Here is a 27,180-nt window from a genome sequence, read left to right as displayed (position 1 = left end):
CTACTAACATACCCACCTACCTACCTACTAACACACCCACCTACCTACCCACTAACACACCCACCGACCAACCTACTAACACACCCACTAACACACCCGCCTACCAACCACCCCATCTGTTGATCAACACACGGTCAGAGGGTGGCGGTGCGGGTTGGTTGGGTTTCCGTTCACAATCAATTCGTGGGTACGGCCTCAACGCGACGACCTGGCCAAGTTTGTGTCGTGACACCCTCCACCACCTCGACACAAATTAAAATTGCCACGCGGTGCACAAGCGCTTAACAATAACGTGCATATTATAACAATTGTTTCAACTCAGCTCACCCACTCACTCACACTCACCCACTCGCCCACTCACTCACACTCACCCACTCACTCACCCACTCACCCACTCACTCCCACTCACCCACTCACTCACACTCACCCACTCACCCACTCAATCACTCACTCGCCCACCCACTCATTCGCCCACCGACTCATTCACCCATCCACTCACCCATTCACCCACCCACTTACTCATTAGCCCACTCACCCAACCATTAGCCCACTCACCAAACCATTAGCCCACTCATCAAACCATTAGCCCGCCCGCTCACTCGCCCATCCATTCGCCCGCCCGCTCACTCACTCACTAGCCTACACACCAACCCACTCACCCACTCACCCATTCACCCACCCAATCATTCACCCACCCACCCACTCACCCATTCACCCACCCAATCATTCACCCAACCAATCATTCACCCACCCACTTACTCATTAGCTCACTCACCCAACCATTAGCACACTCACCCGATCATTCACCCACTCACCCAACCATTAGCCCGCTCGCACATCCATTCGTCCGCTCACTCGCCCATCCATTCGCCCGCTCGCTCACTCACTCACTCACTAGCCTACACACCAACCCACTCACCCACCCACCCACCCATTCACCCACCCAATCATTCACCCACTCACCCAACCATTAGCCCGCTTGCCCAACCATTAGCCCGCTCACTCACTAGCCTACACACCATCCCACTCACCCACCCACCCATTCACCCACCCACCCATTCACCCACCCAATCATTCACCCACCCACTCACCCACTCACTCATTCACCCACCCAATCATTCATTCACCCACCCACTCACCCACTCACTCACTCAACCACACAATCATTCACTCACCCACCCACCCACCCATTCACCCACCCAATCATTCACCCACCCACTCACCCACTCACTCATTCACCCACCCAATCATTAATTCACCCACCCACTCACACATTCAACCACACAATCATTCACTCACCCACTCGCCCACTCACTCATTCACCCACCCAATCATTAATTCACCCACCCACTCACCCACTCACTCACTCACCCACCCAATCATTCACCCACCCACCCACCCACTCACTCCCACACCAGTGCAACCCCACCGCCCCACCGCCCCACCACCGCCGCCTACATCGCGGCCATCCGCTCCAGAAGCCCCGTAAATCCCCGCGAGTGGTTCGCGAGCTCCGCCACGCGCAACCCGGCCTCCCGTAGGTGCCGCGCCTCCGGGTAACGCAAGGCGGCGAGGCTCACGGCCTCCACGGCGCCCCGCAGCAGCGTCCCCGTGGCATCGGCGGCGCGCGTCGCGCCCGCGCGCACTGCCGGGAGCTTGGCCGCCCGCCCCAGCGCGTCACCGGCAAACACCAGGCGGTGAGCGGCCAGGGCCACGGCTCGCCCGCGCCGGGCCAGCGCCAGCGGGGGCCCGCGGGTCTCCAGGCAGACGCGGAAGGCTTCGGCGGCGAGCAGGAGGGAGGCTGCGTCCGCCCGGCACTGGTCGGCGTAGAAGAGGAGGAGCTGGCGGTCGTGCGGGCACGGGGAGGGAGGGGCTGGGGTCTGTGGAGTGGGTGGGTGGGCGGGTGTGGGGTGTGTTGGTGGGGGGGGGTGGGTGGGGGGGGAGGTGGGTGGGTGGGGTGAGGTGGGTGGGTGAGGTGAGGTGGGGTGGGGTGGGTGAGGTGAGGTGGGTGAGGTGGGGTGGGGTGGGTGGGTGAGGTGGGGTGAGGTGGGGTGAGGTGGGTGGGGTGGGGTGAGGTAAGGTGGGTGAGGTGGGTGGGTGGGTGAGGTGGGTGGGTGGGTGGGGTGAGGTGGGCGGGGTGGGGCGGGTGGGGGGAGGTGGGTGAGGTGGGTGGGGTGGGGCGGGTGGGGGGAGTGGGGGGAGGTGGGGTGGGTGAGTGGGGTGGGGTGGGTCGGGTGTGTGAGGTGATATGGGTGGGGTGGGGTGGGTGGGGTGGGTCGGGTGGGTGGGGTGAGGTGGGCGGGGTGGGGCGGGTGGGGGGAGGTGAGGTGGGGTGAGGTGGGGTGAAGTGGGTGAGGTGGGGTGGGTGGGGTGAGGTGGGGTGGGGTGGGTGAGGTGGGGTGGGGTGGGGTGAAGTGGGTGAGGTGGGGTGGGTGGGGTGAGGTGGGGTGGGGTGGGTGAGGTGGGGTGGGGTGGGTGGGGTGAGGTGGGTGGGGTGGGGTGAGGTGGGGTGGGTGGGGTGAGGTGGGGTGGGGTGCGTGAGGTTAGGTGGGTGGGGGTGGGGGTGGGGCGGGTGAGGTGGGCGGGGTGGGGCGGAGTGGGCGGGGTGGGTGGGGTGGGTGGGGCGGGTGAGCGCGGTGAGGTGGGGGGGGGGTGGGTGGGTGGGTGGGTGGGGTGGGTGAGGTGAGGTGGGTGGGGTGGGGTGGGTGAGGTGAGGTTGGTGAGGTGGGGTGGGGTGGGGTGGGTGAGGTGGGGTGGGGTGAGTGAGGTGGGTGAGGTGGGGTGGGTGAGGTAAGGTGGGTGGGGTGGGTGGGGTGGGTGGGGTGGGGGGGGTGGGTGAGGTGGGGAGAGGTGGGTGAGGTGGGTGAGGTGGGGTGGGTGAGGTAAGGTGGGTGGGGTGGGGGGGGTGGGGTGAGTGAGGTGGGTGAGGTGGGTGAAGTGGGGTGGGTGAGGTAAGGTGGGTGGGGTGGGGGGGTGGGGTGAGTGAGGTGGGTGAGGTGGGGTGGGTGAGGTAAGGTGGGTGGGGTGGGGGGGGTGGGGTGGGGTGAGGTGGGGTGGGTGGGGTGGGGGGGGTGGGTGAGGTGGGGTGGGTGAGGTAAGGTGGGTGGGGTGGGGGGGGTGGGGTGGGGTGAGGTGGGGTGGGTGAGGTAAGGTGGGTGGGGTGGGTGGGGTGGGGTGGGTGGGGTGGGTGGGGTGGGTGGGGTGGGGGGGGGTGGGTGAGGTGGGGTGAGGTGGGTGAGGTGGGTGAGGTGGGGTGGGTGAGGTAAGGTGGGTGGGGTGGGGGGGGTGGGGTGAGTGAGGTGGGTGAGGTGGGTGAGGTGGGGTGGGTGAGGTAAGGTGGGTGGGGTGGGGGGGGTGGGGTGAGTGAGGTGGGTGAGGTAAGGTGGGTGGGGTGGGGGGGGTGGGGTGAGTGAGGTGGGTGAGGTGGGTGAGGTGGGTGAGGTGGGGTGGGTGAGGTAAGGTGGGTGGGGTGGGGGGGGTGGGGTGAGTGAGGTGGGTGAGGTGGGTGAGGTGGGGTGGGTGAGGTAAGGTGGGTGGGGTGGGGGGGGTGGGGTGAGTGAGGTGGGTGAGGTGGGTGAGGTGGGGTGGGTGAGGTAAGGTGGGTGGGGTGGGTGGGGTGGGGGGGGTGGGTGAGGTGGGGTGAGGTGGGTGAGGTGGGGTGGGTGAGGTAAGGCGGGTGGGGTGGGTGGGGTGGGTGAGGTGGGTGAGGTGGGGTGGGTGAGGTAAGGTGGGTGGGGTGGGGGGGGTGGGGTGAGTGAGGTGGGTGAGGTGGGTGAGGTGGGGTGGGTGAGGTAAGGTGGGTGGGGTGGGGGGGGTGGGGTGAGTGAGGTGGGTGAGGTGGGTGAGGTGGGGTGGGTGAGGTAAGGTGGGTGGGGTGGGGGGGGTGGGGTGAGTGAGGTGGGTGAGGTGGGTGAGGTGGGGTGGGTGAGGTAAGGTGGGTGGGGTGGGTGGGGTGGGGGGGGTGGGTGAGGTGGGGTGAGGTGGGTGAGGTGGGGTGGGTGTGGTAAGGCGGGTGGGGTGGGTGGGGTGGGGGGGGTGGGTGAGGTGGGGTGAGGTGGGTGAGGTGGGGTGGGTGAGGTAAGGTGGGTGGGGTGGGTGGGGTGGGGGGGGGTGGGTGAGGTGGGATGAGGTGGGTGAGGTGGGGTGGGTGAGGTAAGGTGGGTGGGGTGGGTGGGGTGGGGGGGGTGGGTGAGGTGGGGTGAGGTGGGTGAGGTGGGTGAGGTGGGGTGGGTGAGGTAAGGTGGGTGGGGTGGGGGGGGTGGGGTGAGTGAGGTAAGGTGGGTGGGGTGGGGGGAGTGGGGTGGGGTGAGGTGGGGTGGGTGGGGTGGGGGGGGTGGGTGAGGTGGGGTGGGTGAGGTAAGGTGGGTGGGGTGGGGGGGGTGGGGTGAGTGAGGTGGGTGAGGTGGGTGAGGTGGGGTGGGTGAGGTAAGGTGGGTGGGGTGGGGGGGGTGGGGTGAGGTGGGGTGGGTGGGGTGGGGGGGGTGGGTGAGGTGGGGTGGGTGAGGTAAAGTGGGTGGGGTGGGGGGGGGTGGGGTGGGGTGAGGTGGGGTAGGTGAGGTAAGGTGGGTGGGGTGGGGTGGGGGGGGGGGGTGGGTGAGGTGGGGTGAGGTGGGTGAGGTGGGGTGGGTGAGGTAAGGCGGGTGGGGTGGGTGGGGTGGGGGGGGTGGGTGAGGTGGGGTGAGGTGGGTGAGGTGGGGTGGGTGAGGTAAGGTGGGTGGGGTGGGTGGGGTGGGGGGGGTGGGTGAGGTGGGATGAGGTGGGTGAGGTGGGGTGGGTGAGGTAAGGTGGGTGGGGTGGGTGAGGTGGGGTGAGGTGGGTGAGGTGGGTGAGGTGGGGTGGGTGAGGTAAGGTGGGTGGGGTGGGGGGGGTGGGGGTGAGTGAGGTAAGGTGGGTGGGGTGGGGGGAGTGGGGTGGGGTGAGGTGGGGTGGGTGGGGTGGGTGGGGTGGGTGGGGTGGGTGAGGTGGGGTGGGTGAGGTAAGGTGGGTGGGGTGGGGGGGGTGGGGTGAGTGAGGTGGGTGAGGTGGGTGAGGTGGGGTGGGTGAGGTAAAGTGGGTGGGGTGGGGGGGGTGGGGTGGGGTGAGGTGGGGTGGGTGAGGTAAGGTGGGTGGGGTGGGTGGGGTGGGGTGGGGGGGGGGGTGGGTGAGGTGGGGTGAGGTGGGTGAGGTGGGTGAGGTGGGGTGGGTGAGGTAAGGTGGGTGGGGTGGGTGGGGTGGGTGAGGTAAGGTGGGTGGGGTGGGGGGGGGTGGGGTGGGGTGAGGTGGGGTGGGTGAGGTAAGGTGGGTGGGGTGGGTGGGGTGGGTGGGGTGGGTGGGGTGGGGGGGGGTGGGTGAGGTGGGGTGAGGTGGGGTGGGTGAGGTAAGGTGGGTGGGGTGGGGGGGGTGGGGTGAGTGAGGTGGGTGAGGTGGGTGAGGTGGGGTGGGTGAGGTAAGGTGGGTGGGGTGGGGGGGTGGGGTGAGTGAGGTGGGTGAGGTAAGGTGGGTGGGGTGGGGTGGGTGAGGTGGGTGAGGTGGGTGAGGTGGGTGAGGTGGGGTGGGTGAGGTGGGGTGGGGTGGGTGAGGTAAGGTGGGTGGGGTGGGGGGGGTGGGGGGGGTGGGTGAGGTGGGGTGAGGTGGGTGAGGTGGGTGAGGTGGGGTGGGTGAGGTAAGGTGGGTGGGGTGAGGGGGGGTGGGGTGAGTGAGGTGGGTGAGGTGGGTGAGGTGGGGTGGGTGAGGTAAGGTGGGTGGGGTGGGGGGGGTGGGGTGAGTGAGGTGGGTGAGGTGGGTGAGGTGGGGTGGGTGAGGTAAGGTGGGTGGGGTGGGGGGGGTGGGTGAGGTGGGGTGAGGTGGGTGAGGTGGGGTGGGTGAGGTAAGGTGGGTGGGGTGGGTGGGGTGGGGGGGGTGGGTGAGGTGGGGTGAGGTGGGTGAGGTGGGGTGGGTGAGGTAAGGTGGGTGGGGTGAGTGAGGTAAGGTGGGTGGGGTGGGGGGAGTGGGGTGGGGTGAGGTGGGGTGGGTGGGGTGGGGGGGGTGGGTGAGGTGGGGTGGGTGGGGTGGGGGGGGTGGGTGAGGTGGGTGAGGTGGGTGAGGTGGGGTGGGTGAGGTAAGGTGGGTGGGGTGGGGTGAGTGAGGTAAGGTGGGTGGGGTGGGTGGGGTGGGGGGGGTGGGTAAGGTGGGTGAGGTGGGTGAGGTGGGGTGGGTGAGGTAAGGTGGGTGGGGTGGGGGGGGTGGGTGAGGTGGGGTGGGTGAGGTAAGGTGGGTGGGGTGGGGGGGGTGGGGTGGGGTGAGGTGGGGTGGGTGGGGTGGGTGTGGTGGGGTTGGTGGGGTGGGCGGGGTGGGTGGGTGGGGCAGGTGGGCGGGGTGGGTGGGTGTGGTGGGTGGGCGGGGTGGGTGGGGTGGGCGGGGTGGGTGGGTGGGGCAGGTGGGCGGGGTGGGTGGGTGTGGTGGGTGGGGTGGGCGGGGTGGGTGGGTGGGGCAGGTGGGCGGGGTGGGGAGGAAGCCAGAGACGGTAAACTTAGAGACCCATACACACGTGACCCTAACTCCACCCACTCCCCACGTGACCCAGACTCCGCCCCCCCCTCAATCCTTGCTCCTATTACACACAGTTAACACAGAGACCCATACACACATTTCCCCCCCCCCGCCTCTCACATGCTCCAGCTGCTCCAGCTGCTGCTGCTGCTGCTGCAGGTCCCAAGGCCCCGACCTCTTGTCCAGCAACTCTCTCTGCTGCCGCTCAAAGTCCTCCTTGCCCTGCACGCCGCGCGGGTGGTGGACGAGAGGGGGGTGAGCGGGCGGGCGGGTGGTTGAGCGGGTGGGTAGGCTGGCGGGTGAGCGGGCGGGCGGGTGAGTGAGCGGGTGAGCAGATGGGTGGGTGAGCGGGCGGGTGGGTGGTTGAGCGGCTGAGTGAGCGGGGGGGGGTGAGCGAGCGGGGGGGTGAGCGGGCGGGTGGGTGAGCTTGCGGGTGGGTGAGCTTGCGGGTGGGTGAGCGAGCGGGTGGGTGAGCGGGCGAGTAAGCGAAAGGGTGGGTGAGCGAGCGGGTGGGTGAGCGGGAGGGTGGGTGAGCAATCCGGTAGATGGATGAGCAGGTGGGTGGGTGGGTGAGCGGGTGGGTGGGTGAGTGGGCGGGTGCATGCGTGGTTGAGCGGGTGAGTGAGCGGGGGGGTGAGCGGGTGGGTGGGTGGGTGAGTGGGCGGGTGCATGCGTGGTTGAGCGGGTGAGTGAGCGGGTGAGTGAGCGGGGGGGTGAGCGGGTGGGTGGGTGGGTGGGTGAGTGGGTGGGTGGGTGAGCGGGTGGGTGGCTGAGCGGGTGGGTGGGTGAGTGGGTGGGTGGGTGGGTGAGTGGGTGAGCGGGTGGGTGAGCAGGTGGGTGGGTGAGTGGGTGGGTGGGTGAGTGGGCGGGTGCATGCGTGGTTGAGCGGGTGAGTGAGCGGGTGAGTGAGCGGGGGGGTGAGCGGGTGAGTGGGTGAGCAGGTGAGCGGCCGAGCGGGCGAGCGGGCGAGCGGGGCGAGCGGCCGAACAGCCGAGCAGACGTCCGAGCGAGCGAGCGATCGCACACACACACACACGTCCCCACACCTGCAGGTGGACGTAGTCGTTGTCCTCCGCCCAGGCGCCGGAGTCCACCTCTCGCTCGCCCCCCACCACATCCTGCTGCTCCTGCTGCTGCTGCTCCTGCTGCTGCAGCTGCGGTGGTGCCGGCAGCGGCCGCGACTGAATGTCGCTGCGCACCGGCTTGGTCACGTGGTTGGTGCTAGGCGCCACCTGCTGTCACGTACAAGACCGCCCGCCTCTGCCACCACGCCTTCACAACCACCTCTTCACTACTGACAACTTACATTTCGATGTAAAGCTTTCGCGACCGCAGGGATTCATCTTCTTGGTTCTTTCGGTAAAGTCGTCACGTAGAAGGGAAGTAATGAAATAATAAAAATAAAACTTCATAAAATAAGAAAAATAAACATAATAGAATAATGAAACTATAACATAATAAAATAATAAAAATAAAACGTAATAAAATAAGAAAAATAAACATAATAAAATAATAAAAATAAAACATAATAACATTTCGATTTAAAGCGTTCGCGACTGCAGCAGGGATTCATCTTCTTGGTTCTTTCGGTAAAGTCACGTAGAAGGGAAGTAATAAAATAATAAAAATAAAACATAATAAAATATAATATAAAAAAAATATTTTATTATGTTTTATTTTCATTATTGTATTACTTCCCTTCTACGTGACTTGAATAAAATTATTATTAAGTTTTATTTTTATTATTTTATTACTTCCCTTCTACGTGACTTTAATAAAATAATTTTATTAAGTTTCATTTTTATTATTTCATTACTTCCCTTCTACGTGACTTGAATACAATTATTATGAAGTTTTATTTTTATTATTTTATTACTTCCCTTCTACGTGACTTGAATACAATTATTATGAAGTTTTATTTTTATTATTGTATTACTTCCCTTCTACGTGACTTTAATACAATTATTATTAAGTTTTATTTTTTATTATTCTATTACTTCCCTTCTACGTGACTTGAATAAAATTATTATGAAGTTTTATTTGTATTATTTCATTACTTCCCTTCTACGTGACTTGAATCAAATTATTATGAAGTTTTATTTTTATTATTTTATTACTTCCCTTCTACGTGACTTGAATACAATTATTATGAAGTTTTATTTTTATTATTTTATTACTTCCCTTCTACGTGACTTGAATACAATTATTATGAAGTTTTATTTTTATTATTGTATTACTTCCCTTCTACGTGACTTGAATAAAATTATCATTAAGTTTTATTTTTTATTATTCTATTACTTCCCTTCTACGTGACTTGAATAAAATTATTATGAAGTTTTATTTTTATTATTTTATTACTTCCCTTCTACGTGACTTGAATAAAATTATTATGAAGTTTTATTTGTATTATTTCATTACTTCCCTTCTACGTGACTTGAATACAATTATTATGAAGTTTTATTTTTTTTATTTTATTACTTCCCTTCTACGTGACTTGAATAAAATTATTATGAAGTTTTATTTTTATTATTTCATTACTTCCCTTCTACGTGACTTGAATAAAATTATTATGAAGTTTTATTTTTATTATTTCATTACTTCCCTTCTACGTGACTTGAATAAAATTATTATGAAGTTTTATTTTTATTATTTCATTACTTCCCTTCTACGTGACTTGAATCAAATAATTATGAAGTTTTATTTTTATTATTTCATTACTTCCCTTCTACGTGACTTGAATAAAATTATTATGAAGTTTTATTTTTATTATTTCATTACTTCCCTTCTACGTGACTTGAATAAAATTATTATGAAGTTTTATTTTTATTATTTCATTACTTCCCTTCTACGTGACTTGAATAAAATTATTATGAAGTTTTATTTTTATTATTTCATTACTTCCCTTCTACGTGACTTGAATCAAATAATTATGAAGTTTTATTTTTATTATTTCATTACTTCCCTTCTACGTGACTTGAATAAAATTATTATGAAGTTTTATTTTTATTATTTCATTACTTCCCTTCTACGTGACTTGAATAAAATTATTATGAAGTTTTATTTTTATTATTTCATTACTTCCCTTCTACGTGACTTGAATAAAATTATTATGAAGTTTTATTTTTATTATTTCATTACTTCCCTTCTACGTGACTTTACCGAAAGAACCAAGAAGATGTTGACAACTTGCAAGCTCAGCACACGGCAGGTGCCTTGCCCTGCGCAGCGCAACTCACAAACTCATCTCGATACCAAGATCCAGGACGGTCGTCGCGTCTATACGCCGCTTCTCGTGGCAGCCCCAACAGTCTGGAACGCCGATATCATCCCTCTGCACATTCGCAGCAGCGCCATCACACCTCAATCGCCTCCTTCAAGAGACGCTTAAAGACTCACCTCTACAAGCCACGCGCTTCCGAGCGACTCTGAGCTCGGCTCCGCGCCTCTGAGTTGCGGCCGAAACGTCCGCGAATTTTCTTGCGTTACAAACTGAACTTTTATTATTATTATTATTGTTCGTGCGAGGCGCCACCTGCTGTTGTTGTTGTTGTTGCTGTTGTTGTTGTTGTTGTGGCGGCAGCGTCGCCACCCTGGCAAGGCAGGGAGGCACGTCATAGACATCGGGCGGCGACTGCGATGACGGTGACGGTGGTGGTCGTGGGGGGACGTCGTACACAGACTCCTGGTGGTCGTGGCGGCAGGCCGGGGCGACCCCGTGGGGGGGGGGCACGCGTCCCGAAGGAGGGGGGCACGTCATAGGTGTCGTCGCGGCACGACGGGGAGCCCCCCGCAACACGCCTTGGGACGTCGTAGACCTGAGGGTTGGGGGTGGGGGAGGTGGGGGGGGGGGGGCGGTGGTGACGGTCGCGGTTTAAGACGATGATGATGATGATGATGGACACGCAGCCACTCAACCACCTGTCCACTCACTTAACCACTCACTCACTCACTCAACCATCCATCCACTCACTCACTCAACCATCCATCCACTCACTCACTCAACCACCCATCCACTCACTCACTCAACCATCCATCCACTCACTCACTCAACCATCCATCCACTCACTCACTCAACCACCCATCCACCCACTGAACCAACCATCCACTCACTCAACCATCCATCCACTCACTCAACCACCCACTCACTCAACCACCCATCCACTCACTCACTCAACCACCCATCCACTCACTCCACCACCCATCCACTCACTCAACCACCCATTCACCCATCCACTCAACCACCCATCCACTCACTCACTCAACCACCCATCCACCCATCCACTCACTCACTCAACCATTCATCCACTCACTCACTCAACCATCCATCCACTCACTCACTCAACCACCCATCCACCCACTGAACCAACCATCCACTCACTCAACCATCCATCCACTCACTCAACCACCCACTCACTCAACCACCCATCCACTCACTCACTCAACCACCCATCCACTCACTCCACCACCCATCCACTCACTCAACCACCCATTCACCCATCCACTCAACCACTCAACCACCCATCCACTCACTCACTCAACCACCCATCCACCCATCCACTCATTCACCCATCCACCCATCCACTCATTCACTCGCTCACCCATCCACTCACTCACTCAACCACCCATCCACTCACTCAACCACCCATCCACTCACTCACTCACTCAACCACCCATCCACTCACTCAACCACCCATCCACTCGCTCACTCAACCACCCATCCACTCGCTCACTCAACCACCCATCCACTTACTCACTCACTCAACCACCCATCCACTCACTCACTCACTCAACCATCCACTCACTCACTCAACCACCCATCCACTCACTCACTCACTCAACCATCCACTCACTCACTCAACCACCCATCCACTCACTCACTCAACCACCCATCCACTTACTCACTCACTCAACCACCCATCCACTCACTCAACCACCCATCCACTCACTCAACCACCCATCCACTCACTCAACCACCCATCCACTCACTCAACCACCCATCCACTCACTCAACCACCCATCCACTCACTCAACCACCCATCCACTCACTCAACCACCCATCCACTCACTCAACCACCCACTTACTCACTCAACCACCCATCCACTCACTCACTCAACCACCCATCCACTCACTCAACCACCCATCCACTCACTCACTCACTCAACCACCCACCCATCCACTCACTCACCCACCCACCCACTCGCACCGCTACGATCCCACACAGCACCGTACCCGCCTACACGCTGTACGGGAGACTGTTTAGTCTCGGCCATCACCTCAAGGCCTGAGCTCTTGTCCAGGCTGGGAGGGATGTCGTATATGTCCTGCAACGCCAGCGCCGACGGGAACGACCTCCCGGCCAGCGGCACAGAGGGGTGAGCCTACGGTGGGGGGGTGGGGAGGGTGGGGGGGGGGTGACAACCCAATAATCCGTCACTGGTAACACCACGTCGTCACCATCACCACCACCACCACCCACCACCACTAAAACAACAACATTAAAACACCACCACCACCCACCACTACTAAAACAACAACATTAAAACACCACCGCCACCCACCACTACTAAAACAACAACATTAATACACCACCACCCACCACCACTAAAACAACAACATTAAAACACCACCACCACTCACCACTAAAACAACAACATTAAAACACCACCACAACCCACCACTACTAAAACAACATTAAAACACCACCGCCACCCACCACTACTAAAACAACAACATTAAAACACCACCACAACCCACCACCACCCACCACTACTAAAACAACAACATTAATACACCACCACCCACCACCACTAAAACAACAACATTAAAACACCACCACCACTAATACAACAACATTAAAACACCACCGCCACCCACCACTACTAAAACAACAACATTAAAACACCACCACCACTAATACAACAACATTAAAACACCACCACCACTAAAACAACAACATTAAAACACCACCACCACCTACCACTAAAACAACAACATTAAACCACCACCACCACCACTGAAACAACGACATTAAAACACCACCACCCACCACCACTAAAACAACAACATTAAAACACCACCACCACTCACCACTAAAACAACAACATTAAAACACCACCACCACCCACCACCACTAAAACAACAACATTAAAACACCACCACCACCACCTACCACTAAAACAACAACATTAAACCACCACCACCACCACTGAAACAACGACATTAAAACACCACCACCCACCACCACTAAAACAACAACATTAAAACACCACCACCACTCACCACTAAAACAACAACATTAAAACACCACCACCCACCACCACTAAAACAACAACATTAAAACACCACCACCACTCACCACTAAAACAACAACATTAAAACACCACCACCCACCACCACTAAAACAACAACATTAAACCACCACCACCACCACTGAAACAACGACATTAAAACACCACCACCCACCACCACTAAAACAACAACATTAAAACACCACCACCACCCACCACTAAAACAACAACATTAAAACACCACCACCACCACCTACCACTAAAACAACAACATTAAAACACCACCACCCACCACCACTAAAACAACAACATTAAAACACCACCACCACCACCTACCACTAAAACAACAACATTAAACCACCACCACCACCACTGAAACAACGACATTAAAACACCACCACCCACCACCACTAAAACAACAACATTAAAACACCACCACCACTCACCACTAAAACAACAACATTAAAACACCACCACCACCCACCACTAAATCAACGACATGAAAACACCACCACCACTCACCACTAAAACAACAACATTAAAACACCACCACCACCCACCACTAAATCAACGACATGAAAACACCATCACCACCACTAAAAAAACAACATTAAAACACCACCACTACCACCACCCACCACCACTAAAACAACAACATTAATACACCACCACCCACCACCACTAAAACAACATTAAAACACCACCACCACTCACCACCACTAAAACAACAACATTAAAACACCACCACCACCACCCACCACCACTAAAACAACAACATTAAAACACCACCACGTGGGGGCTGTGAGAGTGGGGGCTGGTTGGGGGAGTGTGGGGGCTGTGAGAGTGGGGGGCTGGTTGGGGAGCGTGGGGGCTGTGAGAGTGGGGGGCTGGTTGGAGAGCGTGGGGGCTGTGAGAGTGGGGGGCTGGTGGGGGAGCGTGGGGGCTGTGAGAGTGGGGGGCTGGTTGGGGAGCGTGGGGGCTGTGAGAGTGGGGGGCTGGTTGGGGAGCGTGGGGGCTGTGAGAGTGGGGGGCTGGTTGGGAGCATGGGGGCTGTGAGTGTGGGGGGCTGGTAGGGGAGCGTGGGGGCTGTGAGAGTGGGGGGCTGGTGTGGGAGCGTGGGGGCGGTGAGAGTGGGGGGCTGGTTGGGGAGCGTGGGGGCTGTGAGAGTGGGGGGCTGGTTGGGGAGCGTGGGGGCTGTGAGAGTGGGGGGCTGGTAGGGGAGCGTGGGGGCTGTGAGAGTGGGGGGCTGGTTGGGGGGCGTGGGGGCTGTGAGAGTGGGGGGCTGGTTGGGGGGCGTGGGGGCTGTGAGAGTGGGGGGCTGGTGGGGGGGCGTGGGGGCTGTGAGAGTGGGGGGCTGGTTGGGGGGGGCGTGGGGGCTGTGAGAGTGGGGGGCTGGTGGGGGGAGCGTGGGGGCTGTGAGAGTGGGGGGGCTGGTTGGGGAGCGTGGGGGCTGTGAGAGTGGGGGGCTGGTGGGGGGAGCGTGGGGGCTGTGAGAGTGGGGGGCTGGTGGGGGGAGCGTGGGGGCTGTGAGAGTGGGGGGCTGGTGGGGGGAGCGTGGGGGCTGTGAGAGTGGGGGGCTGGTTGGGGAGCGTGGGGGCTGTGAGAGTGGGGGGCTGGTTGAGGAGCGTGGGGGCTGTGAGAGTGGGGGGCTGGTTGGGGAGCGTGGGGGCTGTGAGAGTGGGGGGCTGGTTGGGGAGCGTGGGGGCTGTGAGAGTGGGGGGCTGGTTGGGGGGTGTAGGGGGGCTGTGAGAGTGGGGGGCTGGTTGGGAGCGTGGGGGCTGTGAGTTTGGGGGGCTGGTTGGGGGGCGTGGGGGCTGTGAGAGTGGGGGGCTGGTTGGGGAGCGTGGGGGCTGTGAGAGTGGGGGGCTGGTTGGGGGGCGTGGGGGCTGTGAGAGTGGGGGGCTGGTTGGGGAGCGTGGGGGTTGTGAGAGTGGGGAGCTGGTTGGGGAGCGTGGGGGCAGTGAGAGTGGGGGGCTGGTTGGGGGGCGTGGGGGCTGTGAGAGTGGGGGGCTGGTTGGGGGGTGTAGGGGGGCTGTGAGTTTGGGGGGCTGGTGGGGGGGCTGTGAGAGTGGGGGGCTGGTTGGGGAGCGTGGGGGCTGTGAGAGTGGGGGGCTGGTTGGGGGGCGTGGGGGCTGTGAGTTTGGGGGGCTGGTTGGGGGGCCCAGGCACCTGTGTGGGGGGGAAGTCGTAGAGGTCGCTCTCCTGGGGGTGCAGGGCCCCCCGCTGGGCCTGTTGCAGATATCACAGAGATACATAGAGAGAGACGTACATAGGCACACAGAGAAATGTGTATGTGTCTCTCTCTATGTATCTCTGCGATATCTGCCTATGCTTATATGTCTGTCTATATGTGTCTCTGGTTCTGTGTTTGATCTCTCTCTCAAATTATCCGACTCTCTGTTGTAGTAGTGTGTAGTGTATAGTAGTGTATAGTGTAGTATAGTAGTGTATAGTGTAGTGTAGTAGTGTATTGTAGTGTGTAGTGTATAGTGTAGTGTATAGTGTAGTGTAGTGGTGTATAGGTAGGGTGTTTGACTGTTATGTTATCCGACTCTCTGTTGTAGTAGTGTGTAGTGTATAGTAGTGTATAGTGTAGTATAGTAGTGTATAGTGTAGTGTAGTAGTGTATAGTGTAGTGTATAGTGTAGTGTAGTAGTGCATAGTGTAGTGTAGTAGTATATTGTAGTGTGTAGTGTAGTATAGTAGTGTATAGTGTAGTGTAGTGGTGTATAGGTAGGGTGTTGACCGTTATGTTATCCGACTCTCTGTTGTAGTAGTGTGTAGTGTATAGTAGTGTGTAGTGTAGTATAGTAGTGTATAATGTAGTGTAGTAGTGTATTGTAGTGTGTAGTGTAGTGTAGTAGTGTATAGTGTAGTGTATAGTGTAATGTAGTAGTATATTGTAGTGTGTAGTGTAGTGTATAGTGTAGTGTAGTAGTGTATTGTAGTGTATAGTGTAGTGTGTAGTGTATAGTGTAGTGTGTAGTGTAGTAGTGTATAGTGTAGTGTGTAGTGTATAGTGTAGTGTGTAGTGTAGTAGTGTATAGGTAGGGTGTTTGACTGTTATGTTATCCGACTCTCTCTGTTGTATTACATTACATTTATAAATATATTAGATTTGTGTTTCTATTTCATTTATACCTGATGACGATTGCTTGTGTTGCAATCGAAACGTCGTACGCTAGTATTTAATTCATTACTTTCTCTTGATACGCGACTTTACCGAAAGAACCACAGAGTCATTCCTGCTAGTCACGAAAGCTCTAAATGAAGTCAGCACTAAGGCTATACGGCGGATGTTTGCCTGTGAATGTGCGTGACGGACCGTACGCTTGTCTGTGCGATTGTTTAGTGCACGTGTGTGTGATTGTTTAGTGCACGTCTGTGTGTCTGTGTGTGTGTGTGTCTGTGCGATTGTTTAGTGCACGTCTGTGTGTGTGTGTCTGTGTGATTGTTTAGTGCACGTCTGTGAGTGTGTCTGTGCGCGAGGCTGATTTGCCATCTGTCGTTGAGGAAGTGCAAAGGGCGATCGGGAGCCACGAGACCGGGTGAAAGCGCCGGGCAGAGTTTACGTGACAAGCTGAGGAGTTGGGTCCGTGGGTCAGGCTCAGAGGTCGCAACCGGGTACCCGATACCCGTACCCTACCCGATACCCGGCTACCCGTACCCGGCCGGGTACGGGTAGGCCGTGAGTCACTGGTGAGTCACCGTTGGTCACTCATTTCCCAACGTCTTGTCTCTTCTCAAGTTCCTAGAATCAACCCACCCGCGCCTGCAACATGGCTTCATCCCAGAGGTCGCAATCGGGTACCCGATACCCGTACCCTACCCGTACCCGCCTGGGTACGGGTAGCCAGATATTGGGTAGGGTACGGGTACCCGTTTGCGACCCTGGTGCGGCCGGGTACGGGTACCCGTTTGCGACCTCTGGCCCGATGTGGTTTCAGGTCCGAGTTGGGCCTACACGGGCGCCATATCCTCAGTCCGTCTGCTACCACACAGAGGTGGTGAACTCCAACAGGACCTTCACCTCTGCTTTATCGAGCTGGTCGTCGATTCACCCTACGAATCCGTCAAAAGGGCCAGGGGCTCTGGGTTGTTCTTCGCGTGCGTGCGTGCGAGCTAGCGCGCGCGCGCGTGTGTTCACCCCGCTAACCCCAATCCCCGTGTGTGTCTGTGTGTGTGCGCACACACGTACCGTGTGAGTGTGAGATCCTCCCGGAAGTGGTGGCACCTGCGGAGACACAACACGGGAGGAGGGGGGGCAGCTTGAACACTCGCACGGAGACAAAAGGGGGGTGCCACCCCCAATGTGGCCCACGCAGGCTGTTTTGGGGGGCAATTGCTGCGAGTGAGGAGCCACTGACCAAGGCCCGGTACTAGAACTCCTCTACTTCTGGACATTCGACTTGCGGACTTTCAGAGATACGAACAAACCTGGTCCAGCGTGGTCCAGTTACCGATGGCGGTGGTGGCATCTACATCTGCAGAGCGTGAAGTACCAGTGGCATCTACATCTGTAGAACCAGTGGCATCTATATCTACAGAACGTGAAGTATCAGTGGCATCTAAATCTGTAGAACGTAAAGAACCAGTGGCATCTACATCTGCAGAAGATGAACCAGTGGCATCTACATCTACAGAGCGTGAAGTACCAGTGGCATCTACATCTGTAGAACCAGTGGCATCTATATCTACAAAACGTGAAGAACCAGTGGCATCTATATCTGCAGAAGATGAAGAACCAGTGTCATCTACATCTGTAGAACCAGTGGCATCTATATCTGCAGAACCAGTGGCATCTACATCTGTAGAACCAGTGGCATCTATATCTGCAGAAGATGGACCAGTGGCATCTACATCTGCAGAACGTGAAGAACCAGTGGCATCTACATCTGCAGAACGTGAAGTACCAGTGGCATCTACATCTGCAGAACTTTAAGAACCAGTGGCATCTACATCTGCAGAACGCGAAGAACCAGTGGCATCTACAGAATGCGAAGAACCAGTGGCGTCTACATCTGCAGAACGTGAAGAACCAGTAGGATCTACATCTACAGAATATTGAGAACCAGTGGCATCTACATCTGCAGAACGTGAAGAACCAGTGGCATCTACATCTGCAGAACGTGAAGAACCAGTGGCATCTACATCTGCAGAATATTGAGAACCAGTGGCATCTACATCTGCAGAACGTGAAGAACCAGTGGCATCTACATCTGCAGAACGTGAAGTACCAGTGGCATCTACATCTGCAGAACTTTAAGAACCAGTGGCATTTACATCTGCAGAAAATGAAGAACCAGTGGCATCTACATCTGCAGAAAGTTAAGAACCAGTGGCATCTACATCTGCAGAACGTGAAGAACCAGTGGCATCTACATCTGCAGAACGTGAAGAACCAGTGGCATCTACATCTGCAGAACGTAAAGCACCAGTGGCATCTACATCTGCAAAACGTGAAAAACCAGTGGCATCTACATCTGCAGAAGATGAAGAACCAGTAGCATCTACATCTGTAGAAAGTTAAGAACTAGTGGCATCTACATCTGCAGAACGTGAAGAACCAGTGGCATCTACATCTGCAGAACGTGAAGAACCAGTGGCACCTACATCTGCAGAACGTGAAAAACCAGTGGCATCTACATCTGCAGAACGTGAAGAACCAGTGGCATCTACATCTGCAGAACGTGAAAAACCAGTGGCATCTACATCTGCAGAACGTGAAGAACCAGTGGCACCTACATCTGCAGAACGTGAAAAACCAGTGGCATCTACATCTGCAGAACGTGAAGAACCAGTGGCATCTACATCTGCAGAACGTGAAAAACCAGTGGCATCTACATCTGCAGAACGTGAAGAACCAGTGGCATCTACATCTGCAGAACGTGAAGAACCAGTGGCATCTACATCCTCAGAACGTGAAGAACCAGTGGCATCTACATCTGCAGAACGTGAAGAACCAGTGGCATCTACATCCTCAGAACGTGAAGAACCAGTGGCATCTACATCTGCAGAACGTGAAGAACCAGTGGCATCTACATCTAGGAACCGATGTCGAACAGGAAGGGTCCTTGCCGATAAACATCCGGCAGTTCAGGATTGGTTCGAGCGAGCCCGACCTTGCTGATGAGGCACGAAGTGTCAAAACCGGTCCAGAGTTTTGCACGCACCGAAGCAATGGTCCAAAGTGAACCCGACGTTACTGATGAGACACTGAAAGTTGGACTGAGAGCGAGAGGAAATGGCACCGCACCTGATAGATGTCTTGGACATCACTGGGGTCAAGTCCTCCGCCCCCTAGCGACGGGGGGACCTGGTAGATGTCGCCTCCCCCTAGCGACGGGGGGACCTGGTAGAGGTCGCCTCCCCCTAGCAACGGGGGGACCTGGTAGATGTCGCCTCCCCCTAGCGACGGGGGGACCTGGTAGATGTCGCCGCCCCCTAGCGACGGGGGCACTTGGTAGATGTCGCCGCCCCCTAGCGACGGCGGCACTTGGTAGAGCTCGCCTCCCCCTAGCGACGGCGGCACTTGGTAGAGCTCGCCTCCCCCTAGCGACGGGGGGACTTGGTAGAGGTCACCGCCCCCTAGTGACGGCGGCACTTGGTAGAGGTCACCTCCCCCTAGCGACGGGGGGACCTGGTAGAGGTCGCCGCCCCCTAGCAACGGGGGGACCTGGTAGAGGTCGCCGGGTGGCAACAGCGCCGCCGCGTGGCCCCGAGAACCGGCGGCAGCGGCGGCCGCCCCCCCCTGCATCCCCAGCAAGATGCGCAGGCGGTTGCCGGGGGCGATGCCGTTGCGCCCGTGCAGGGAGCAGAGCCACCAGCCGTCGAGGCCGTGCGCGTCGCGCTCCAGCACCGTGACGATGTCTCCCTTGCGGAAGTCCAGCTCGTCCGGGGACTCGGACACATTGTCAAAGAGGGCCTTGGCCAGCACCGTCTGTGAGAAACGGGGAGGGGCAGAGAGAGAGAGAGGGGAGAGAGAGAGGGGCAAAGGGGGAGAGAGGAGAGAGGGGAGAGAGGGGCAGAGAGAGAGAGGGGCAGAGAGAGAGGGGCAGAGGGGGAGAGAGAGGGGAGAGAGGGGCAGAGAGAGAGAGAGGGGAGAGAGAGAGGGGAGAGAGGGGCAAAGAGAGAGAGGGGGGAGAGAGAGAGGAGAGAGGGGCAAAGAGAGAGGGGAGAGATGGGAGAGAGAGAGAGTCTCAGAGACTCTCTTGAAGGGAGGGTCCTGCCAGGTTGTTGCTTGGGGCACCGCGGCGGGCTAGGAGATGTTAACTACCTCGCCCGGTATGCACTCTGTGTGTGTCTCTCTCTCTCATCATCATCATCAACGTAGGCTAGGAGATGTTCACTACCTCGCCCGGTATGCACTCTGTGTGTGTCTCTCTCTCTCTCTCATCATCATCAACGTAGGCTAGGAGATGTTCACTACCTCGCCCGGTATGCACTCTGTGTGTGTCTCTCTCTCTCTCTCATCATCATCAACGTAGGCTAGGAGATGTTCACTACCTCGCCCAGTATGCACTCTGTGTGTGTCTCTCTCTCTCTCATCATCATCATCAACGTAGGCTAGGAGATGTTACCTCGCCCGGTATGCACTCTGTGTGTGTCTCTCTCTCTCATCATCATCATCAACGTAGGCTAGGAGATGTTCACTACCTCGCCCGGTATGCACTCTGTGTGTGTCTCTCTCTCTCATCATCATCATCAACGTAGGCTAGGAGATGTTAACTACCTCGCCCGGTATGCACTCTGTGTGTGTCTCTCTCTCTCTCATCATCATCATCAACGTAGGCTAGGAGATGTTCACTACCTCGCCCGGTATGCACTCTGTGTGTGTCTCTCTCTCTCTCATCATCATCATCAACGTAGGCTAGGAGATGTTCACTACCTCGCCCGGTATGCACTCTGTGTGTGTCTCTCTCTCTCTCATCATCATCATCAACGTAGGCTAGGAGATGTTCACTACCTCGCCCGGTATGCACTCTGTGTGTGTCTCTCTCTCTCATCATCATCATCAACGTAGGCTAGGAGATGTTCACTACCTCGCCCGGTATGCACTCTGTGTGTGTCTCTCTCTCTCATCATCATCATCACGGTCGATAGGAGATGTTGACTACCTCGCCCGGTATACAGGAGGTCGTGGGTTCGATCCCGATCCTGACACCTGTAGATTTGGAGTTTACCACATCTCTCTCTCAGCATAATCAACTTAGGCTAGGAGATGTTAACTACCTCGCCCGGTATACAGGAGTTCGTGAGTTTTATCCCGATCCTGACACCTGTAAATTTGGAGTTTGCGTGTCTCTCTCAGCATCATCACTGTGGATAGGAGATGTTAACTACCTCGCCCGGTATACAGGAGTTCGTGAGTTTTATCCCGATCCTGACACCTGTAAATTTGGAGTTTGCGTGTCTCTCTCAGCATCATCACTGTGGATAGGAGATGTTAACTACCTCGCCCGGTATACAGGAGTTCGTGAGTTTTATCCCGATCCTGACACCTGTAAATTTGGAGTTTGCGTGTCTCTCTCAGCATCATCACTGTGGATAGGAGATGTTAACTACCTCGCCCGGTATACAGGAGGTCGTGGGTTCGATCCCGATCCTGACACCTGCTGCTGTAAATTTAGAGTCTGCGTCTCTCTCTCTCTCTCATCATCATCCTCTGCCCCCCCCCCCCGCATTTATAATCAATTTGGCCACTCTAAATTTCACACGCGACGACGAATGATAAGCCATATCTCGCTGGGGCTGTCATTTGTGCAATGGCCTTAGGTCTCTTTTGCAAAAAAAAAACACATTCCTGCTGCGGAGGGAGCTGGTAGGAACGTCGGGTTGCTCGGTCAATGGCCTGCAGGGTCAACGGCGGCGTGGTGTGTTCCGCAAATATGCCCGACTGTGAGGGCGGGCACAAGCCGGCGTGAGTAGGTGAAACGTTGAGTTTTATAAGGGACCACGGGGTGACCAGCCCCTCCCCACCCTCCCCTCCCCAGTGGAGTGTGAGGGTATAAGTGTGAGTGTGTGAGGGTGAGTGTGGTGAGGGTGAATGTGTGAGGGTGAGTGAGTGTGTGAGTGTGTGTGTGTGTGAGTGAGTGTGTGAGTGTGTGAGTGTGTGAGTGAGTGTGTGAGTGAGTGTGTGAGTGAGTCAGTGAGTGTGTGAGTGAGTGTGTGTGTGAGTGTGATGGGAGAGTGTGATGGGAGTGTGTGAGGGTGAGTGTGTGAGGGTGAGTGTGTGTGTGTGAGTGTGAGGGTGAGTGTGTGAGGGTGAGTGTGTGTGTGTGAGTGTGATGGGAGTGTGTGAGGGTGAGTGTGTGAGGGTGAGTGTGTGAGGGTGAGTGTGTGTGAGTGTGAGTGTGTGAGGGTGAGTGTGTGTGTGTGTGATGGGAGTGTGTGAGGGTGAGTGTGTGAGGGTGAGTGAGGTGAGTGTGGTGAGGGTGAGTGTGTGATGGTGAGGGTGAGTGTGGTGAGGGTGAGTGTGGTGAGGGTGAGTGTGGTGAGGGTGAGTGTGGTGAGTGTGAGTGTGTGAGTGTGGTGAGGGTGAGGGTGAGTGTGTGAGGTTGAGTGTGTGAGGGTGAGTGTGGTGAGTGTGGTGAGGGTGAGTGTGGTGAGGGTGAGTGTGGTGAGGGTGAGGTGAGTGTGTGATGGTGAGTGTGGTGAGGGTTAGTGTGGTGAGGGTGAGTGGGGTTAGGGTGAGTGGGGTTAGGGTGAATGAGGTGAGTGTGGTGAGGGTGAGTGTGTGAGGGTGAGTGTGTGAGGGTGAGTGTGTGTGTGTGTGAGTGAGTGTGTGAGTGTGTGAGTGTGTGAGTGAGTGTGTGAGTGAGTGTGTGAGTGAGTCAGTGAGTGTGTGAGTGAGTGTGTGTGTGAGTGTGATGGGAGAGTGTGATGGGAGTGTGTGAGGGTGAGTGTGTGAGGGTGAGTGTGTGTGTGTGAGTGTGAGGGTGAGTGTGTGAGGGTGAGTGTGTGTGTGTGAGTGTGATGGGAGTGTGTGAGGGTGAGTGTGTGAGGGTGAGTGTGTGAGGGTGAGTGTGTGTGAGTGTGAGTGTGTGAGGGTGAGTGTGTGTGTGTGTGATGGGAGTGTGTGAGGGTGAGTGTGTGAGGGTGAGTGAGGTGAGTGTGGTGAGGGTGAGTGTGTGATGGTGAGGGTGAGTGTGGTGAGGGTGAGTGTGGTGAGGGTGAGTGTGGTGAGGGTGAGTGTGGTGAGTGTGAGTGTGTGAGTGTGGTGAGGGTGAGGGTGAGTGTGTGAGGTTGAGTGTGTGAGGGTGAGTGTGGTGAGTGTGGTGAGGGTGAGTGTGGTGAGGGTGAGTGTGGTGAGGGTGAGGTGAGTGTGTGATGGTGAGTGTGGTGAGGGTTAGTGTGGTGAAGGTGAGTGGGGTTAGGGTGAGTGGGGTTAGGGTGAATGAGGTGAGTGTGGTGAGGGTGAGTGTGTGAGGGTGAGTGTGTGAGGGTGAGTGTGGTGAGTGTGTGAGTGTGAGTGTGTGAGTGTGGTGAGGGTGAGTGTGTGAGGGTGAGTGTGTGAGGGTGAGTGTGGTGAGGGTGTGAGGGTGAGTGTGTGAGTGTGGTGAGGGTGAGTGTGTGAGGGTGAGTGTGTGAGGGTGAGTGTGGTGAGTGTGTGAGTGTGAGTGTGTGAGTGTGGTGAGGGTGAGTGTGTGAGGGTGAGTGTGTGAGGGTGAGTGTGGTGAGGGTGTGAGGGTGAGTGTGTGAGTGTGGTGAGGCTGAGTGTGTGAGTGTGGTGAGGGTGAGTGTGGTGAGTGTGGTGAGGGTGAGTGGGGTGAGTGTGTGCGGGTGAGTGTGGTGAGGGTCAGTGGGTGAGTGTGGTGAGGGTGAGTGTGGTGAGGGTCAGTGGGTGAGTGTGGTGAGGGTGAGTGTGGTGAGTGTGGTGAGGGTGAGTGTGGTGAGGGTGAGTGTGGTGAGGGTGAGTGTGGTGAGTGTGGTGAGGGTGAGTGGGGTGAGTGTGTGCGGGTGAGTGTGGTGAGGGTCAGTGGGTGAGTGTGGTGAGGGTGAGTGTGGTGAGTGTGGTGAGGGTGAGTGTGGTGAGGGTGAGTGTGGTGAGTGTGGTGAGGGTGAGTGTGGTGAGGGTGAGTGTGTGATGGGTGAGCATGTTGAGGGTGAGTGTGGTGAGGGTGAGTGTGGTGAGGGTGAGTGTGGTGAGTGTGGTGAGGGTGAGTGTGGTGAGGGTGAGCATGTTGAGGGTGAGTGTGGTGAGGGTGAGTGTGGTGAGGGTGAGTGTGGTGAGTGTGGTGAGGGTGAGTGTGGTGAGGGTGAGCATGTTGAGGGTGAGTGTGGTGAGTGTGGTGAGGGTGAGTGTGGTGAGGGTGAGTGTGGTGAGTGTGGTGAGTGTGGTGAGGGTGAGTGTGGTGAGTGTGGTGAGTGTGGTGAGGGTGAGCATGTTGAGGGTGAGTGTGGTGAGTGTGGTGAGTGTGGTGAGGGTGAGCATGTTGAGGGTGAGTGTGGTGAGTGTGGTGAGGGTGAGTGTGGTGAGTGTGGTGAGTGTGGTGAGTGTGGTGAGGGTGAGTGTGGTGAGTGTGGTGAGGGTGAGCATGTTGAGGGTGAGTGTGGTGAGGGTGGTGAGTGTGGTGAGGGTGAGCATGTTGAGGGTGAGTGTGGTGAGGGTGAGTGTGGTGAGGGTGAGCATGTTGAGGGTGAGTGTGGTGAGGGTGGTGAGTGTGGTGAGGGTGAGCATGTTGAGGGTGAGTGTGGTGAGTGTGGTGAGGGTGGTGAGGGTGAGTGTGGTGAGTGTGGTGAGGGTGGTGAGGGTGAGGGTGAGTGTGGTGAGTGTGGTGAGGGTGAGTGTGGTGAGGGTGAGTGTGGTGAGGGTGAGTGTGGTGAGTGTGGTGAGGGTGAGTGTGGTGAGGGTGAGTGTGGTGAGTGTGGTGAGGGTGAGTGTGGTGAGGGTGAGTGTGGTGAGTGTGGTGAGGGTGAGTGTGGTGAGGGTGAGGGTGGTGAGTGTGGTGAGGGTGAGTGTGGTGAGGGTGAGTGTGGTGAGGGTGAGTGTGGTGAGTGTGGTGAGTGTGGTGAGGGTGAGGGTGAGTGTGGTGAGTGTGGTGAGGGTGAGTGTGGTGAGGGTGAGTGTGGTGAGGGTGAGTGTGGTGAGTGTGGTGAGGGTGAGTGTGGTGAGGGTGAGTGTGGTGAGTGTGGTGAGGGTGAGTGTGGTGAGGGTGAGTGTGGTGAGTGTGGTGAGGGTGAGTGTGGTGAGGGTGAGGGTGGTGAGTGTGGTGAGGGTGAGTGTGGTGAGGGTGAGTGTGGTGAGGGTGAGTGTGGTGAGGGTGAGTGTGGTGAGGGTGAGTGTGGTGAGGGTGAGTGTGGTGAGGGTGAGGGTGAGTGTGGTGAGTGTGGTGAGGGTGAGTGTGGTGAGGGTGAGTGTGGTGAGGGTGAGTGTGGTGAGTGTGGTGAGGGTGAGTGTGGTGAGGGTGAGTGTGGTGAGTGTGGTGAGGGTGAGTGTGGTGAGGGTGAGTGTGGTGAGTGTGGTGAGGGTGAGTGTGGTGAGTGTGGTGAGGGTGAGTGTGGTGAGGGTGAGGGTGGTGAGTGTGGTGAGGGTGAGTGTGGTGAGGGTGAGTGTGGTGAGGGTGAGTGTGGTGAGGGTGAGTGTGGTGAGGGTGAGTGTGGTGAGTGTGGTGAGTGTGGTGAGGGTGAGGGTGAGTGTGGTGAGTGTGGTGAGGGTGAGTGTGGTGAGGGTGAGTGTGGTGAGGGTGAGTGTGGTGAGTGTGGTGAGGGTGAGTGTGGTGAGGGTGAGTGTGGTGAGTGTGGTGAGGGTGAGTGTGGTGAGGGTGAGTGTGGTGAGTGTGGTGAGGGTGAGTGTGGTGAGGGTGAGGGTGGTGAGTGTGGTGAGGGTGAGTGTGGTGAGGGTGAGTGTGGTGAGGGTGAGTGTGGTGAGGGTGAGTGTGGTGAGTGTGGTGAGGGTGAGTGTGGTGAGGGTGAGTGTGGTGAGGGTGAGCATGTTGAGGGTGAGTGTGGTGAGTGTGGTGAGGGTGAGTGTGGTGAGGGTGAGTGTGGTGAGTGTGGTGAGTGTGGTGAGGCACCAACTCACCGACACTGGCATGGTGTCTTCTGGCCTCAGGTCCCACGGACTTAAAACTCACCACTCACCCCCTCCTCCTCACCACTCTCACCCCCTCCTCCTCACCACCACACACCTCTCCCCTCACTGCAAACACATCCTCACCTCACTCTCCTCACCTCACCCTCCTCACCCTCCTCACCCTTCTCACCTCACCCTCCTCACCTCACCTTCCTCACCCTCCTCACCCTCACCTCACCCTCCTCACCCTCCTCACCTGGTCAAGACACCAAGACGCCACTCTCACTTCATGACGCGCCCCACCCTCACCTATCTCGCCTCACCTCGCCTCACCTCACCTCACCACCCTCACCTACCTCAACCTCACCACCCTCACCTACCTCACCTCACCACCCTCACCTACCTCAACCTCACCACCCTCACCTACCTCACCTCACCTATCTCGCCTCACCTATCTCGCCTCACCACCCTCACCTACCTCACCTCACCACCCTCACCTACCTCGCCTCACCACCCTCACCTACCTCGCCTCACCACCCTCACCTACCTCAACCTCACCACCCTCACCTACCTCACCACCCTAACCTACCTCAACCTCACCACCCTCACCTACCTCACCACCCTAACCTACCTCAACCTCACCACCCTCACCTACCTCGCCTCACCACCCTCACCTATCTCAACCTCACCACCCTCACCTACCTCAACCTCACCACCCTCACCTATCTCGACTCACCACCCTCACCTATCTCGCCTCACCACCCTCACCTACCTCACCTACCTCGCCTCACCACCCTCACCACCCTCACCTACCTCAACCTCTCCTATCTCAACCTCACCACCCTCACCACCCTCACCTGCCTCGCCTCACCTATCTCGCCTCACCACCCTCACCTACCTCAACCTCACCTGGCTCAACCTCACCTGGCCTCACCACGCCAGATTATCACCTGTCCTTCCACCCCCCCCCCCCCTTTCTCGATCTCTCTCCCTCACCTCACATCTCCTCACCACTCACCCTCACCACTCACCCTCACCCCTCACCACTCACCCTCACCACTCACCCTCACCACTCACCACTAACCCCTCACCACTCACCCCCAGCCTCTTATCTCTCCCCTCACCCTCCCCTCTTATTTCTCCCTCCCTCACCCTCACCACTCACCGTCACCCCTCAGCACTCACCCTCACCACTCACCCTCACCACTCACCACTCACCCTCACCACTCACCCTCAACCCTCACCCTCAACCCTTACCCTCCACACTCACCCTCACCACTCACCCCCAGCCTGATCTCGCTTCACCCTCCCCTCTTATTTCTCCCTCACCACTCACCCTCAACCCTCACCCTCACCACTCACCCTCACAC

At 56.8% G+C, this 27,180-nt stretch overlaps 1 protein-coding gene across 1 annotated transcript; it reads right to left on the bottom strand.

Moving 5' to 3' along the window:
- Positions 1 to 26,879, bottom strand: LOC144955213 (embryonal Fyn-associated substrate-like). The gene is given in 10 exon segments (XM_078885519.1): positions 1 to 1,880; positions 6,628 to 6,729; positions 7,554 to 7,742; positions 10,040 to 10,188; positions 10,190 to 10,322; positions 11,782 to 11,886; positions 14,965 to 15,024; positions 16,994 to 17,029; positions 19,052 to 19,735; positions 25,820 to 26,879. Coding segments are annotated over 10 exon segments (1,896 nt in total). The 5' UTR covers positions 25,832 to 26,879; the 3' UTR covers positions 1 to 1,454.
- Positions 26,880 to 27,180: the final 301 nt, after the last annotated feature.

Source organism: Lampetra fluviatilis, unplaced genomic scaffold (genome assembly GCF_964198595.1).
Source record: "Lampetra fluviatilis unplaced genomic scaffold, kcLamFluv1.1 SCAFFOLD_521, whole genome shotgun sequence".
Lineage (NCBI taxonomy): Eukaryota > Metazoa > Chordata > Hyperoartia > Petromyzontiformes > Petromyzontidae > Lampetra > Lampetra fluviatilis.
Note: the sequence above shows the minus strand (reverse complement) of the source record. Positions and strands in the feature narration are given on the sequence as shown.